At 46.7% G+C, this 17,709-nt stretch overlaps 1 protein-coding gene and 1 long non-coding RNA gene across 3 annotated transcripts in view; one reads left to right on the top strand and one right to left on the bottom strand.

Annotated features, from left to right (window-relative positions):
- Positions 1–416: 416 nt before the first annotated feature.
- On the top strand, positions 417–16,915 carry LOC129622530 (uncharacterized). The gene is made up of 3 exons (XR_008700042.1): positions 417–520; positions 756–798; positions 16,699–16,915. It is a non-coding gene; the product is annotated as an uncharacterized LOC129622530 (long non-coding RNA).
- Positions 4,008–17,709, bottom strand: part of VSNL1 (visinin like 1) — a 120,571-nt gene continuing 106,869 nt past the window's right edge. For both annotated transcript variants that reach the window (XM_055539158.1, XM_055539159.1), the window contains exons 3-4: positions 7,429–7,644; positions 4,008–4,322 (exon numbers count right to left, since the gene is read on the bottom strand). In XM_055539158.1, the coding sequence (XP_055395133.1) occupies positions 4,125–4,322; positions 7,429–7,644 (414 nt within the window). In that variant the 3' untranslated portion in view covers positions 4,008–4,124. The remainder of the gene's footprint in view (positions 4,323–7,428; positions 7,645–17,709) is intronic.

Here is a 17,709-nt window from a genome sequence, read left to right on the forward strand (position 1 = left end):
ATGGGATGAGACTTTTGTCGATACTTGGGAGCAGGTGAAGGCATTTTGAAGGTGGAAGAGATGGATTGTGGACACAGGGCAGACTGTGGCCGATGGTTTTCCAAAAAGGGTGGCAACAACATTGCTCCTGTTCTTCTAGAAACTTTAAAAAACCAATCAAGAAAGACATGGAGTCTAATTTCCTTCATGACTATGGGCTAGGTTTGTGACTTTCCTGTAATCAATGGAATGCCGTGGAAGTGCTACTTCATGACAATTGAGGCTAGGTCAGAAAAGACTATGAAACTTCCAGTTTCTTTGCAGGAATGCCTGTGGTGGAGATCTGAACCATCAGGTAAGTACTATGGCTGCTGTGAGGTCGCCATGCTGTGAGGAAGCACATACTAGCCTGATTGGAGACACTCTGAGGCTGGAAGGGGAGAGATGCCCTCTCCACTCCAGGCTGCTCCAGGGACCTGTTTCAGCTCAAACTATCATGTGACTGCAACTGCATGAGCAACCCCCAACCAGAAACATTCAGGTGAACCTTCTCAAATTCCTGACCCACAGTAGCTGTGAAGAATATCAAGATAATGATTTCTATTTTAAGCCATCACTGCTTGGAGAGGATAAAATGTTGTGGTACACCCCTCAACTCTAATGTGATATTTCCTTTTATTTTATGTGCCTTTAGTGTTCTTTTGTGAGAATGTATGCTTCATTTGTATGTATTATACTGTGCAACAGATTTCACTGTTGCTTTTTCTCCCTTTCAGGATTGTAAAAACCCATGTGTGGGCGTTGGCTCCCAGCTGGAAGGTGAGTAGGCCATAGGGTGAATGTACCACGTCTTACTTACCTAGTCTTCTAGTCACGAACCACTAGTCGCCTCCAGTCCCCACACCAGAAACAGAGTTGTCATGGACATGCTGGGAAAAGTCCCCATACAGACCCCTGTGAGAGCATCTTGAGCAAAATACCCAGGAGTGGGGATGTTGGGTCAGAGGGCATATGTGCACTTATTCTAACCAATACTGCCAGACTGCTCTCAGCCCTCTGCAACAGTCTACTCTAGTAGAGCAGTGAGGACTAAAACAAATAATAAGATGTTCATTTGCTGGCCCAATTTCTACATTATATTTATTTTCCAGTGAGTCTGCTGGGAAAATAAGATCATGGCAGCCGGTCCCATCATTTCATGGCAAATAGATGGGGAAACAGTGGCCGACTTTATTCTTTTGGGCTCCAAAATCACTACAGATGGTGACTGCAGCCATGAAATGAAAAGACACTTGCTCCTTGGAAGAAAAGTTATGACCAACCTATACAGCATATTAAAAAGCAGAGACATTACTTTGCCAACAAAGGTCCATCTAGTCAAAGCTATGGTTTTTCCAGTAGTCACATATGGATGTGAGAGTTGGACTTTAAAGAAAGCTGAGAGCAGAAGAATTGATGCTTTTGAACTGTGGTTTTGGAGAAGACTCTTGAGAGTCCCTTGGACTGCAAGGAGATCCAACCAGTCAATCCTTAAGGAAATCAGTCCTGAATATTCATTAGAAGGATTGATGCTAAGGCTGAAACTCCAATCCTTTGGCCCCCTGATGCGAAAAACTGATTCATTTGAAAAGACCCTGATGCTGGGAAAGATTGAGGGCAGGAGGAGAAGGGGAAGACAGAGAATGAGATAGTTGGATGGCATCACTGGCTTGATAGACATGAGTTTGAGTAAAATCCGGGAGTTGCTGATGGACAGGGAAGCCTGGTGTGCTGCAGTCCATGGGGTCGCAAAGAGTCAGACACAACTGAGTGACTGAACTGAACTGAACTGAGTCTGCTGGAGGGTGTGTTTTGTTCTTGTTCTTGTTTGTTTGGCTGCATCAAGGGGCATAGGGGATGTTAGTTCCATGCAGCATCTTAGCTCCCTGAGCAGGGATCAAACCCATGCCCCTATGGTGGAAATGTAGAGTCTTAATTGCTAGACCACCAGGGAAGACCCTGGAGAGTTTGTTTCCCCAAATACCCATGTGGCTCACTTCCGTCGCTTGGGTCTTACATCAGTGTCACCTAACCAGCTTAGAGCAAACACCACTGCTGCATCCTATCGTTTTCCATCTGTCTTCACCTCTTGTGCTTTTCTTCAGAGTTCTTACAATTGGAAGTTTGTGTGAGTGTGTGGTTACTGTCTGTCTCTCCCCAGAAGAATTGTGTTGGGGGCATTATAGGTGATCAGTCAAAATTTGCTAAGAATTCATTGACTCGAGCTTGATTTCACCAAGTGCCTTTCTAAGGTGTCTTCCCAGTTCCTCAACCCTCCACCTCCACACCACCCTCAATCAGAGGAGAGAGTACTGGGGGCTCTGAATGACCCCATCTCCCCCTGCCTCCACTCTGGACTCACCAAGCACAGGGTTAAGGGCACCTGGAAGTCCTATGAGCCCTTGGGACTGTTCTCTCTGGGGGCGGAAGTGTGGTCTGGCAGGGTTTCAGGTACCGCCGGTCTCCTGAGAGTTTGTGGGGAGTTTTGCTCATTCCCAGTTTCTTGCTGAATAGATGAATGGAATCGTCAGGTCCTGGTCTCTGGTCTCACTTAAGGATCCTAAGACAGACAAGGGATGAATATTTAGGAAAAAAGGCAGTCCATAAAAAGTGAAGTTTAGCACTGTACTGTCTGATATGATGACAACTCGCTACATGGGGCAAATTAAATGTAAATTAATTAAAATGAAAAATTCAGTTTGCCAGTCATATTAGCTGAACTTGAAGTGCTCCAAAGTCACACACAACCAGTGCAGAAGTTTCCACCATCCCAGCAAGTTCTACTGGATGGTCCTGGAGAAAGAAACCTGTCTCATCCATTCTTGCTCTGAAAACACAAACCCACCCCTAGGGCTCTTCATGGAATGTCTGCCTTCCTTCCTCAAGCTCAAAACGGTCAGGATTTTGTTCCATCTTTAAAACCACGAGTACGTTTATGATTTGGCAAGACAGAAGGCCCCTTTTCTGCCAGCATCTTTCAGAGGATGCTTCTCACTCAGTGTGTTGTGTAGAACATAACACATAGTTGTGTAAAACATAACACAGTCACACTGAGATAGCATGTATTGTCATATAGTGAGCATTTTTTGAGAATGAGCAAGTTTTATGTTTTATTTAAACTTGACATGCTATATTAATTTTCCCTCTTCTGAGGGCCAGGATGAAGTATTGAGAAGTCGCTTTTTTCCCGTTGGTTCTCACTATGTCTTTGAATTCCCAAGTTGTGTGTTCAAAGGGAAATTTAGTATGTTTGTTCCTACCGACCCTGGATGATCATGAAACATCTGTTTCCAATTTAAAATTATGAAATAAGAACTGAGGGGAAAAGTCAAATGTTATAAATTTATTTGGGACATCTATTGCCACCTCTTTGGAAGCCTTTGAAAATTCAAGCAGAAGTCAATACACATCCATCTTTTTTTTTTTTACTTTCAATAAATAATATCTTTGAGTATATGCATATTATAGATAGATATATTTATGAGTCATTTAGCAGAGTTTGTAAGGTTTATACTGCATTAATTCCAACACAGCTCTTTCCAGGTTGATAGGGTGCAAATGAGGTAAGAATTAAGGCAGACCTAAAAGGCATGCAAATGTCGTACATTTATATTCACTGATAATACAAGCTCTTGTGTGTGGACCACACAGAGGAGTCCAGATCTCCTCGGTGTGTCTGTCTAGTACTATTTTACAGGAGAATGGTGACACAGTTTAAAATTCAGTTACATTACCGTGGGGGTCTCAGTGCTTCTAACATTATGTAATCAAGGAGACACAAGCATTAGCAAAACATGAACAAGAAATCATAGAACTCTTTGCAGCACGTTTCTGCCCAGGCTTTGGAGGAGGAAGGTTTTTTATGAAATGATATTACACATATCACATTGTGGCAGGTTGTCTGTTTTAGAATATATGCTTTTTAAAATTCATTAGCAAATGACATTCTCATGCACACAAGTGTTTCAAACACAAGAAGCAAGTCCATTTATAGGTAGTCCAAGCAATATTTGTGTGTGTGTGTGTGTGTGTGTGTGTGTGTGTGAATAGCTGCAGACTGAATGGAACATTGATACTCTTGTGCAGTCCATAGCATTGACCCCCGCTCATTTCTGAATGTCGCACTGCAGAAGTAGTACAATGGAAGGGTCGCTCTTGGCAGCTTCTTTGAATTCATCCAGTGTAATCTGGTCATCTTTGTTCTTATCCATCTTGCTGAAAATCTTGTCTACTCGTTGTTCGGGCGTGAGGCCATCCTCATTCATTTTCATCATGATCACTGTGCCCACCATTTTGTAGATAGCCTTGGGAAGACAAAAAATAGATCATAAAGTTCACCTAGGATGGGGTAAAGAATTTAAATTTACTTCAAAGGACTCCTTAAATGCTTTTAAATAAGAGAGTGGTGTAATCAAATCGGTGTAAGTCTCATGACTAACGGGATAGAGAAGAATTTCATGACTCCTAATTTTTCTGGCTGGAGGAAGTGAGTGAAAAGAGTTGTGATGAGACCAAGAATGACGAAAATGATGAGCTCAGTTTGGAAACTTCTGAGTTTGAGGTCAGATGGTAATCAACAAGCTCTGCTCCTTGGAGATGCAGGAAAAGATGAAGTGGTCCCAGATGAAATGGACTGTAATCAGTGATCCCAACTGATAAGGGACTTACAATCTGTCAAGAAAGCAAGCAAGGGGCACCAGTAAAATTAAGCCCTGAAAGAAGTTAGCTGAGAGGGATCTTCGAGTCAGGGACTATCTTCATGAGTGAAAGAACAGAGTAAGATGATTCCATTTTCCATTAAACTGCACACATGTAATTCTCAAAATGGAAATTAAAGGTAGAAACGAGTTTCATTCTTACGAAAGTGCCTTAAAATGCTCATCTACACAAAGACTTGTTGGTAAACATATAGCAGCATTTTCAGTAATAGCTCCAAAGTGAAACAGCACAAATACTCAACTGGCAAAGAGATAAATAAAATATGACACATCTATACAATTGAATATGATTTTAGCAACAGAAAGGAATGAAATGCTGACAGATGCTACAACATAGATAAATGTCCAAAAAAGTGCCAGATATAAAAGGCCAAACGTATATTGTAAGATTCCATTTATATGAAATGTTCAGTGAGACAAATCCATAAAGAAAAAGTAGAAGGGTGGTTTTCAAAATCTGGGGATACCCATGGGCATAAGGTATCCCATTGGGAGAATAAAAATGTTCTACAATTGGATTATGATGATGGTGAGATAACCTAGACCTTAAAGGGTAAAGAAGATTTGGATGGGCCTAGAGCCCTGAAGGAAAAGGTGAAAAGCCCAGGTGGAAAGCATGGTAGAGGCCAAAGTGGCCAGTGGTGAGTGTTCAAGGGTGAGCAGCCCTGGATGGACAGTGAGGCTGCAGGGGACATGCAAGCGAATGGATGTCAGCTGGATAGCCGGATCTGTGTGCACAGCTGTGCGTGGCATGGAGGAACCTCTCTATAAAGACTTTTGACCAAATGAATGAGCAGCTCCTGAAGTACAGAGATGCTGTAAAGGCTGTATCAGTTATTGATACCTTGGTTCTGAAAAGGTGACTCAGCAAAAAGGAACCTGGAGGCAGGAAGGGGTGCCAGGGTGCAAGTGCAGAGGGCTAGAAGCTGGAGAAAATACTGGAGAAGGAGATAGGGAGCCACGTGCAGAGGGAACATGAAGAAGGGGCATGGCTGATTAGAAGGAAAGGAGCTGAGAGTCGAGGTGGATATTTCCACGGGAGACAGAGCCTCGACAGTGAACTGCCATGTACTGAGCATTTCCTACATGACGGGAAGTGTTGTTTAGTCGCTCAGTTGTATCCAACTCTTTGTGATCCCCTGGACTGTAGCGCACCAGGCTCCTCTGTCCATGGGATTTCCCAGGCAAGAATACTGGAGTGGGTTGCCGTTTCCTTCTCCAGCAGATCTTCCCGACCGTGGGATTGAACCTGTGTCTCCTGCCTTGGCAGGCAGATTCTTTACCACCGAGTCACCAGGGAAGCCTGAGAGAAAGTGTGCCAGGTGCTTAATCATTACCACAGTCTTGAAGGGTAGGTTTATTATCATTTCTTCATAAAGACATTGATGGTTTGGTGCTCAATGCCCTATAGCCAACTCCATGCCTGAACCTTACTGGGTCTCCCAGTTTACTTGGGAAGGGAAGTAGGTACTAAAGGTAGAGAAGGGACTAAAGATGCTGGGGCAGGTGGGGTAAGTGGAAGGCAGGGCTCCAGAGGCCAGAGCTGACTGCACTGGGAAGCGGCCCCAGAGGGAGGAGAGTCAGCATAGCAGAGAGGGCATCTGGGTCACTTGGGTTTTGGCTACTGTTTCTCGCCATCACCCCTTAGCTTTGCTTTGGGGATCCACCCCTCTGCTTCTCCCCCACCCCAAATCTCAGCCCTGTGGTCTGGGCAGGGCCTTGCCCCAGCTCCAGGATGAGACACTTGGTCCTGCCTTCCCTCTTTGGGTCACCTTGTCAGCGCAGAGGTGGACACACAAGCTAAGACAGTGAGTGAAGAGGCATGACTCATTCATCAGCGGGTGAGTGCCCAGCAGGCTCCCGGACTGTTCTAGGCTGGAGGGATACAGCAGTGAGAGAGTATGGCCCTCTCTGTACATGTAGCTTGTGTTCTATTGTATCAGATAATTTAGGGCAGTGATAAAATCTGTGACCAAAAAAAAAAAAAAAAAAATGCTGGTAAGGGATTAGATGGCCCAGGGGTAGGGGGATGTGAGTTCAGGGAGGAAGGCCTGCCAAGATGTTGAGATAAGGGAGCAACCCTGAGAGGAATGAGGGGACCTGGGGGGCGGTCCTGGGCAGAGGGAGAGGATATCAAGGCCCTGATGTAAGGCTGTGTGTTCCAGGAAAACCAAGGTCCAGGTATCTCACACTCAGTGTGTAAGGAGTGGTGTTGAAGACTGAGGTTGCAGCAGTGGGCAGGGGGTCCTGGGACATTTGCACAGGCACCTAAGGAAGATGCTTGTTTACGTGGAATGATGGGAAACTGGGGACCATGGGCAGCATCTTGTGCCCACCATGGGGAAGCTGGCTTGAGGAAGAGAGCGGCATCCAGCAGGGCAGAACTAAGCCAAGGGCCAGAGAAGCTGGGTCCTGATACCATCCTTCACACCCTCTAGGCTTATATTGGTGGAAGATCTCACAGTGAAAGCATGGCTGGTTGAAATGTGGTTGATAGTCAGAACCCAGCAGCTTGGGGCTGAGACATTATCCAGCGTGGAGGGAGGGGACAGGACAGAGGAATCAAGGCCTGCCAGGGCTCCTGGTGGGGAAGAAAGGGACCTGCCATAGGCCTGTGCCCAGGAAGCCTCTTCCCAAGGTCTGCCTTTCTGCCAGCAGCAGCCCAGGCCCTGAGAACACCTGGGGACCTCACCTCGATGATCTCCAGCATCTCCACTCGGGTGATCTTGCCATCCCCATCCAGGTCGTACATGTTGAAAGCCCAGTTCAGCTTCTGCTCAAAGCTGCCCCTGGAGGTGATGGACAGCGCGCAGATGAACTCTCGGAAATCGATGGTGCCATCCCCGTTCTTGTCGAAGGTGCGGAAGGCGTGCTGGGCAAACTTGGAGGCATCTCCGTATGGGAAGAACTACAGAGCAGAACACACAAGGTCACCTGTCAGGAGGGGAAGAATCGCAGGCCGCGAAGTGAAAGCCCACTGCCACACGTTGGCCCGGGGCTCTCCCAGCCCTCCCAGGAGGTGAGGGGGTCAGGCTTGCCCATGTGGACCAGGTTTGGCCCAACACTCAAGGCTAAGGACGGGCATAAGGAAGCGGTCTCCCCATGCGTCCTCACTCCCAGGCTCCTCGCTCTTGCCTGAGGGTGAGGCTGGAGACACTGGGCTTTGAGGTTGGTGGGACCTGGATCAGGGCTGCTAGAATTCCTCCTCTGTGGCCTTTCTTGTCATTCTCCCTCGAGGTCTAGGACAGGGGCAGCCAGCTGACTTCTCTCCTGCACAGGGCAGTGTGACCTGGACATTTCTCCAGGTGTCATCATCCAGGTTCACTGCCCGTGGGGCCTGAGCAAGGTGGCCCTGACCTCCCGCCAGTGGCTCCCGGTCCCTAGCCCACCATGGTCCCCCTGGGTGTTGGGACAGTGTCCAACTCCTTTTTTTGAAACTTTTCTTTTGTGGGGCATTTAAGACCCACTAAAAATAGAACATGACTGGGCTTATTTCTGAGAGACATAAAGAGGTGTCTTCTCAGAGCCAGCAGGGTGCTGCAGGAGACAGGAGAGGGACGCAGGAGGAGGAGGGGGTGCAGACCCCAAAGTGGGAAGACCACGGAGACCGTGGCCGTGGCCCCGGGCTTGGACACACATCTGGGCCCGCCACACACAGCAGGGAGCTCTGATACCTGGCCCTCTGCCCTAGCAAAGCTAAAGGACATCCTCCATATATGTATATATGTATATGTATGGCTGATTCTCTTTGCTGTACAGTAGAAACTAACACAACATTGTAAAGCAACTATACTCTGATAAAAATATTTAAAAAAAAAAGGAAGAGACATTCTCCAAGTGGAGCACAGGAAACTAGCAAGCAAGCCTCATCCCATCCCTGAACAAAAACAAACCACGTGCTGTTTTAAACCAGAGAAGGTGCATTCGTGTTTCTGGATGAAGAATTCCACTAAATACAAAGTCCAAAGCAGATTCCTAAGGATGCCGTGGCATTCATATTCTGGTGTGGGTGTTGCCACTTGCTAAGTGGGTCAGGATGGCCACACACAGATGGCTGGCATCATGCCCTCTCTAACTGCGTCCTCTTTCTCACTGTACATCCTGACCTGGGACCCGCTAAGCCCTGCTGCCCACTGTCCCTAAACTGCACATTGAATGGTAGGAAATCTCCCTCCCGAAACAAAAGACAAGCATTTCATGTAAGGAGCGAATACAGGAGGCCCAGGGATGAGACAAGCATTCCCGGGGGCAAGGGTGGGGAGATCTGGTTTCAATTTGCATTTCAGTAGCTCCCACTTCCAGACACCAGTATCTGATCTGGTGCTTGCTCTTGTTGTGTAAGAAGCTACCCCTAAACCTGGTGGCATGAAACAGTAACAATCATTTTATTAATCTTGGGAAATAAAAACTTGACCATCTCTTCTTTTCTAATCAAACAACTCATTCTGTAACTATGAGCCTCCTATATTCTGAACTGTTCATTATTTGTAACACTTATATCACCACATGGTGGGGGAGGAGTTGGGGGGTTGTTCTAGTTTTTTCTTCTCACAACAACCAATTTTCTGTATCCCAGCTGGGTGTCCTACAGGTCAATTCACTTCTGATCCTAACGGCCTGGAGTTACTGGGGTGTCCTGCAATGCAGGAGACCCCAGTTTGATTCCTGGGTCAGGAAGATCTGCTGGAGAAGGGATAGGCTACCCACTCCAGTATTCTTGGGCTTCCTTGATGGCTCAGCTGGTAAAGAATCTGCCTGCAATGAGGGAGACCTGGGTTCGATCCCTGGGTTGGGAAGATCTCCTGGAGAAGGGATAGGCTATCCACTCCAGTATTCTGGTCTGGAGAATTCCATGGACTGCATAGTCCATGGGGTTGCAAAGAGCCAGACACAACTGAGCAACTTCACTTCACCAGTTTGTTATAAAGGATACAATCCAACGGAGGAGATGCATAGAGTAATGCAAGGGATGCATGGAGCTCCCAGTACAGGTTGCCCCACTCTCCCAGCCCTTGAATGCTTTCATCAGCCTGGAAGTTCCTGGAACCCCATAGTTTATGGCAGTTTCATTATGCAAGCATGATCGATTAAATCATTGGCCATTGATGATTGAACTCAATCTCCAGACACCCTGTCTCCACTGGAGGTCTGGCTTGGGGCTGGAAGTTCCAGTTCTCTAATCTGCCCCTTGTCTTTCTGGGACCAGCCGCCCCCTCAACAATCCTGCTTCACTCATCTTATTAACATACACTCATCTTATTAACATACACTCATCTTATTAACATACAATAGACACTAAAGAAGGAAATGGCAACCCACTCCAGTATTCTTCCCAGGAAAATCCCGTGGACAGAGCAGCCTGGCAGGCTACAGTCCATGGGGCTGCAAAGAGTTGGACATGACTGAACATGCATGCGGACACTGATCACTCCAGAGATTCCAAGAGTCTTAGAAACTTCTGTACCAGGAACCAAGGACTAAGACCAAATATGTTTATTTCTTATTCTAAGTATCATATGTGCCCTCTGCCTGGGCGGTCTTCCTCTCTCTCTAAGCGGGTGCTGTTTGCTAATGTGTCGTCTGTGTTCAGGGGTCTTGAGCAGAGCCTGTACCTGAGAAATATAATAACCTAAAAACAGAGCAGACTGACCCCTGGATTCCAAGGTTTCCCTAGGGATTTTTATCCGTCAGTCTTTCTGCACCCAGTGACATGAGTCCATTGGGTATAATTTTTTTCCATCCCTGTAGGTTTCTGGTGGTGCAGTGCTTTACCCATTTTACATCTCACAGCATCCTTTTAAGTTAAAGGCTATCTGATATTTTTATCTGAAAATAGCTGGGCATCTTAGGTCAGTGTATTAAAAATTAATTTAGATCTGGAAGGCCTTCAGAAAAAAAAATCGATGGTAAATTTTGAGCTATAAAAGTTGCATGTGCCTTGCTGAAGGTCTGTTTACTGACTTTTAAAGCCAACATGTTTTCCCTGGAGGAACGGAGTGTGTGATGAAGAGCCCTCAGATATCTGGAGTGGTTGTTTCCTTTAGAAAATTCATCTTATCATTTTCTGAGTACTTCAAGTTTTTTGAATCAGAGGAATGATCCTTCTTTTGATGAAATAATTCAACTCTGGATGGGGCATAACAGAAAAAATGAAGCCATACTCTCTTCAATTTCTGTAGGAAGAAATCAGAGTCTTGAACTCATATCTACTTCTCTCGGAGGAAAACACTGCCTGAGAAGTACAAGTATTTGGACAGTATTATTGCTTGAAAGGTATTTTTAAATTCAATGTATTTTGCATCAACTTCTGCATTAAATATTGATGTAGAAATAATTTTTGTTATTAATAATCCAAATATTTTAATATAATAAAAAACTTGGAAGTTGAAATTTTATATATATATATATATATATATATAGTTTTATATATTTCACTTGTGTACTTTGTGTGTGCATACTAAGTCACTTCAGTCGTGTCCGACTCTTTGCAGCCCTAAGGACTGTAGCCCACCAGGCTCCTCTGTCCACAGAATTGTCCAGGCAAGAACACTGGAGTGGGTTGACAAGCCCTCCTCCAGGGGATCCTCACGACCCAGGGCTCAAACCGGAGTTTCTTACGTCTCCTGTATTGCCAGGCAGATTCTTTACCACTAGTGCTATCTGGGAAGCCCTTAGGTTGCCATAAAAAACTACCATGGATTGGGTAGCTAGTAAACAACACACATTTATTTCTCATAGTTCTGGAGGCTGGATGTTCAAGATCAAGATGCCAGCATGGTCAGGTACTGGTAAGTACCTGACCCTCTGGGTTGCATTCTGCTGACTGTTGGCTGTGTCCTCACATTCTGGAAGGTGCCAGGACACTCTATGAGGTTTCTTTTATAAGAGCACTAATCCTGTTCATGGGGCTTCCTAGGTAGCTCAAATGGTAAAGAATCTGCCTAAAATGTGGGAGACCTGGGTTTGATCCCTGGGTTGGGAAGATCCCCTGGAGAAAGGAATGGCAATCCATTCCAGTACTCTTGCCTGGAGAATTCCATGGACAGAGGAGCCTGGCGGGCTACAGTCCATGGAGTTGCAAAGAATTGGCCACAATTGAGCAACACTTTCACTTTCTTCAATCCTATTCATGAAGGTTCCACCCTCATGACCTAAGCACTTCCCTCCTAATACCATCATTTTGGGTATGAAGTTTCAACATATGAATTTGGGACACACAGAGTCAGCCCATAGCAACTTGTTTAAAAGGAAATAAGTTTTGTCGTAAAAATTTTCAAAAACTATATTAGATAATCTAATATAGCTAACCTTCAATTAATTTCCATTGTCTCTTTTATGCCCATGTATACACACACAGTTCTACTTTTGGTCAAAATATTTAAATCTAGTGTATCTTGTATTTCCATTAAAAGGAAAGTAAAAACAAAAACAAAAAACACCTCATCTGAGAAACAGATTGTTTAGTTTTGTCTGACTAAACAACAGATTACACTGTTTAGTCACTGGGTTGTGCCTGACTCTTTGAGACTCCATGGACTGTAGCCCACCAGGCTCTTCTGTCCATGGGATTTCCTAGGGAAGAATACTGGAGTGGGTTGCCATTTCCTCCTCCAGGGGATCTTCCCAACCCAGGGATTGAATCTACGTCTGCATCTCCTACACTGGGAGGCAGATTCTTTACCACTGAGCCACCTGGGAAGCCAGGGAAGCAGCTGCAAATGGCCAGATAATAACGCCTGCTTGATGGGAATCCAGGCTCCCAGCCAGGAATTCTTCTGACCCCAGAAGCCGTGTGGTGTGCTTCCCGGAGGCATCCTTTGGGGTTTGGCATCAGTGGGGCAGCCTGTCCTCCTGAGGATACCCAGGAGAAGGCTCCTTTGTGAAGAGCAGGGTTTGGGGTGGAGCAGGGTCTGCTCCAGGTTCGGGCCAGCAGAGCCCTAGGCTTAATTCTGGGGGCGTCTGAGCTGGCCAGTGCCCCAGGCTCCTTGGGCTGGGGGTGAGGCTGCCCCGGAGGCAGTCTTCTCTACAGCCCTCTTTTGTCCTTGCCCCTGTGGAGCCCACAGCCCTTTGGTTCAAACACCTGGGGACTCAGAGCTAGTAACGGAAGGTGGGACCACCAAGTAGCCCCTCTGTCCCTGGGTTCTCTGGGACCCCCAGCCGTGGAGGGCTGAGTGTACTTAGGCCAGTTTATACAAGGAATCTGAGCATCTGTGGATTTTGGTATTTGAGCCCTAGAACCAATTCCCATGGATGCTGAGGGAGCAACTATTGTATAACAAACAAGGTAGAAAGTTAGGGGAAAAAATTTATCTGCCTGATCTGCCTGGAACAGTCTGATCATAAACTCTGCATTGTACTCTGAACACTCTGCCATCACAAACTCCTGTGGACAAGCTTGAAATGTCAAGGCCTTTGCTCATGGTGCCTGGCTGGCTTACAATAGAGGCAGGATTTGAATGCGTATCTGTCGGGTCATTTCTACTACATCTTTCTGTTTGTCTTAATCAAGTATTGTGTGTGTGTGCTCAGTCTCTCAGTTGTGTTCGAGTCTTTTCGACCTCATGGAGGGTAGCCCGCCAGGCTCCTGTGTCCATGAGATTTCCCAGGCAAGAATACTGGAGTGGGTTGCCATTTCCTTCTCCAGGGAATCTTCCCAACCCAGGGATGGACCCCACATCTCTTGCATCTCCTTCATTGGCAGGTGGATTCTTTACCACTGAGCCACCTGGGAAGCCCTAACCAAGTATTAGCTGAAGAAATAAAGTTAAATCCACATCTGATGAAAAAAACAAATTTGTTGCATTATGTAATTCTTAGCTTTCATCCTGTTAATACTGTGTATTTATCGCCATCTCCTGGCAGCAAGTATGTACTACATGAAAATCACTACAATGCTCCTGAGGGATATTTTTTATGATTCATTCATTCTTTAATGCAACAAATATTTACTGAGCAGTTACTACATGTCAAGCACTGTGTTGGGTGGTGGCCAAAGTAGAAAAAATATATATTTATAATCATGGGAGACCTAGACACTAATCATACAACTGCTGCTGCTGCTACTGCTAAGTCGCTTCAGTCGTGTCCGACTCGGTGCGACCCCAGAGACGGCAGCCCACCAGGCTCCCCCGTCCCTGGGATTCTCCAGGAAAGAACACTGGAGTGGGTTGTCATTGCCTTCGCCATTGTGTGAAAGTGAAAAGTGAAAGTGAAGTCGCTCAGTCGCATCCGAATCTTTGCGACCCCATGGACTGCAGCCTACCAGGCTCCTCCATCCATGGGATTTTCTAGGCAAGAGTACTGGAGTGGCTTGCCATTGCCTTCTCCGAATCATACAACTACATAAGTATAAAATTGCACTATGATATGGTAACTAAGTTGGTAAAGAATCCACCTGCAACACAGGAGACCCCGGTTCAATTCCTGGGTTGGGAAGATCCCCTGGAGAAGGAATAGGCTGTCCACTCCAATATTCTTGGGCTTCCTAGTGGCTCAGCTGGTAAAGAATCCACCTGCAATGAGGGAGACCTGGGTTTGAAAGATCCCCTAGAGGAGGGCATGGCAACCCACTCCAGTATTCTTGCCTGGAGAATCCCATGGACAGAGGAGCCTGGCGGGCTACAGTCCATGGAGTCACAAAGAGTTGGACACGACTGAGCAACTAAGCACAACACAAGTGCATAAAGCCACAAGCGAAAGTTATGGGAATGATCTTATGAGTTTGAAACTTAATGAAAATTTAGTGTGCAGCTCCCTTCCCCCACCCTAATATGCAGGTGGTGACAATTCACTGCTCTTCATCATAGCTGAAGAAAGGTCTCAGAGTCCAAAACTTGGGGATTACACAAATCTAGACTGTATCCCACTGTATTCCACATCCTTACTCAGAACTAACCAATGTGCAGAAGAGGAACAAAACCAGGAAATGCTTGAGGACTCTGCCTCCCCCAGGGGGACAAAGGGAGACTTGGCACAAATTAATCAGCTTACTCCAAAGTCACAGCAGAGGTTTTCCTTACAGAGAGTGGGCTGATGTCCCACATTTCCATCTTTTCAATCATCTATGCAGTTGTGAATATTAAATGGGCTGTCTCCTTAAGAGACGGTGAGTGAACCCCAGATATCTCATACTGAATATGCCAATGTTCCCCCAACCCCCCACTACCCCCAGTGCAACACAGGTGGCTGCGTCAGAAAAAAAAAAAAAAATGACGTCAAAACACAGTGCTTTCATTCCCCGCTCCAGCCCTGGCTGCTGTTCCTGTGTCTAGCTCATCCTTCTCGAAGTTGTACTGAGTTCCGAGAAAACATCGTAACATTTCCCATGAGAATCCTCCCTTCTCTCTCGGAGTCACTGGGGCCTGCCTCAATTTGATGGAGGATTCCGGGTCCCCTAGAAGCTCTCTCGGAGAAGGCAATGGCAACCCACTCCAGTACTCTTGCCTGGAAACTCCCATGGGCGGAGGAGCCTGGTAGGCTGCAGTTCATGGGGTCGCAAAGAGTTGGACACAACTGAGCAACTTCACTTTGACTTTTCACTTTCATGCATTGGAGAAGGAAATGGCAACCCACTCCAGTGTTCTTGCCTGGAGAATCCCAGGGACGGGGGAGCCTGATGGGCTGCCGTCTATGGGGTCGCACAGAGTTGGACACGACTGAAGCGACTTAGCAGCAACAGCAGAAGCTCTCTGTCCAACCTTCAGGCGGGAGAGGTTTTCACAAGCAAAGCCTTGACCCACTGTGACAGCTGACTACAGACCTGCTGTATCGGGGGACGTGGCCACAGGACGCTGAGGAGGGCAGTCTCTCTCCAGCTCTCGGCTGGTGCTGGGCAGCCCTCAGCCCTCAGAGTAGATATCTGCCCATTAATCTGCCTGAAATAGCGCTCACAATGGGATCAAAGAACAGAAGAGTATTCTTGGACCACTCTGCGGCTCACTGTCATGGAGAGGCCTGCCATCCAGTCTCTCACCAGACACAGTTCCTTTGGAAAAGTCCTCGCTCAGGTCAGTTCTGTTTTCCTTTGTTCTCAAATGTCAGAAGCCTATATTGTCTGGCTTATGAACCCACCAACAGAACCCCCTCCCCAAGGATGGAGTAGTACTCAGTTCAGTTCAGTTCAGTCGCTCAGTCGTGTCTGACTCTTTGTGACCCCATGAATCGCAGCACGCCAGGCCTCGCTGTCCATCACCAACTCCCGGAGTTCACTTAGACTCACGTCCATCGAGCCGGTGATGCCATCCAGCCATCTCATCCTCTGTCGTCCCCTTCTCCTCCTGCCCCCAATTCCTCCCAGCATCAGAGTCTTTTCCAATGAGTCAACTCTTCGCATGAGGTGGCCAAAGTACTGGAGTTTCAGCTTTAGCATCAGTCCTTCCAAAGAAATCCCAGGGCTGATCTCCTTCAGAATGGACTGGTTGGATCTCCTTGCAGTGAAGGGACTCTCAAGAGTCTTCTCCAACACCACACTTCAAAAGCATCAATTCTTCGGCGCTCAGCCTTCTTCACAGTCTAACTCTCACATCCATACATGACCACAGGAAAAACCATAGCCTTGATTATAGACAAAAGTAGTACTAGGGAAGAACAAATCTGACTTCATATTGAATCTATTTTTTTTAACTTTAACCTTTATATTCTATTGCTTTTGCTACAAGCTCATCACTAAAGGAATGTTGTTAGTTGCTGAGTCATGTCCCACTCTTCGTGATTCCATGGACTGCAGCCTGCCAGTCTCCTCTGTCTGAGGGATTTCCTAGGCAAGAATACTGGAGTGGATTGCCATTTCCTTCTCCAGGGGATCCTCCCAACCCAAGAATTGAATCTGGATCTGCATCTCCTGCACTGGCAGGCAGATTTTTTTTTTTTAACCACTGAGCCACCTTAAAGTATACATAATGTCCCACCTCCAGGAACTCTGCCTTCCATGCCTGAGAGTTAAGCTAAAATACTTTCCTTTAAGCTACAGGAAACATCCTGACCAGGACCACCTGTGAATGGATGCAGGAAAGAAGAAATTAACACATCCTCCCTGGAGTCTGGCTGGAACCAGGAAATATTTGCAACAACTTATCGCCTTTTTTTATTTTACCTTCTCACCTCCCCCTCTTTGTTCTATAAAATAAGCTAACATCCCAACTGGGCTAGATGGTTCTTAGGGACTCGAGTTCACCAACTTCTGGGTCTGCTGCTCTCCAAATAAAGTCACTATTCCTTGTCTCAACAACTTCTCTTTCGATTTATTGGCCGGTTGTGTGATGAGTGGTGTGACAGAGTCTTATCTATTGCACCCCTGAAATATGGCAATTCTGCTTCCAAGGTCATCTCCCCTCACCTCTGCTGGAATTAGCCAGAAGCCTCTCCTGGATGACCTGGCTCAGAAATCAACCTCTCCAGGTCCTACCAGTAGAGCAGCGGTCTACTGGCCGCGTGAGAGTCTATCGGGGAACGAGGTCCTAGGCAGGTCCTTCTCTTGTGCTGCCTCGGCTGGTCTTTCAACACATTTAGGACTAGAGGGTCATCGCTCTGCATTAAGTAACTGGCTCAAGGTTGTATCATTGGAAAAGACCCTGCTGCTGGGAAAGATTGAGGGCAAGAGGAGAAGGGGGTGACAAAGGATGAGATGGTTGGATAGCATCACTGACTCAATAGACAAGAGTTTGAGCAAACTCAGGGAGATGGGGAAGGACAGGGAAGCCTGGCATGCTGCAGTTCATGGGGTTGCAAAGAGTCAGACGTGACTTAGCAACTGAACAACAACAATAAGGCTGTATCTCTAAGGAGGGTGAGGGTACTGGGATCAAACCCAGCTTGCTCAGTGGATGCTGCCTCTCCTGCGCTTGCTGAGCCTGCCTGGCCTTCTGCACCAAAATGGAGCTGCAACCCGCCTCCTCCACCAGGTTCTGGAAAGGATCTGCCCATCTGGCCCGTGGTTCTGCTTCTTCCTCCCCACGCACTCCTGCCTTGCACTGTG

The sequence above is a fragment of the Bubalus kerabau genome, chromosome 11 (genome assembly GCF_029407905.1).
Source record: "Bubalus kerabau isolate K-KA32 ecotype Philippines breed swamp buffalo chromosome 11, PCC_UOA_SB_1v2, whole genome shotgun sequence".
Taxonomy (NCBI): domain Eukaryota; kingdom Metazoa; phylum Chordata; class Mammalia; order Artiodactyla; family Bovidae; genus Bubalus; species Bubalus kerabau.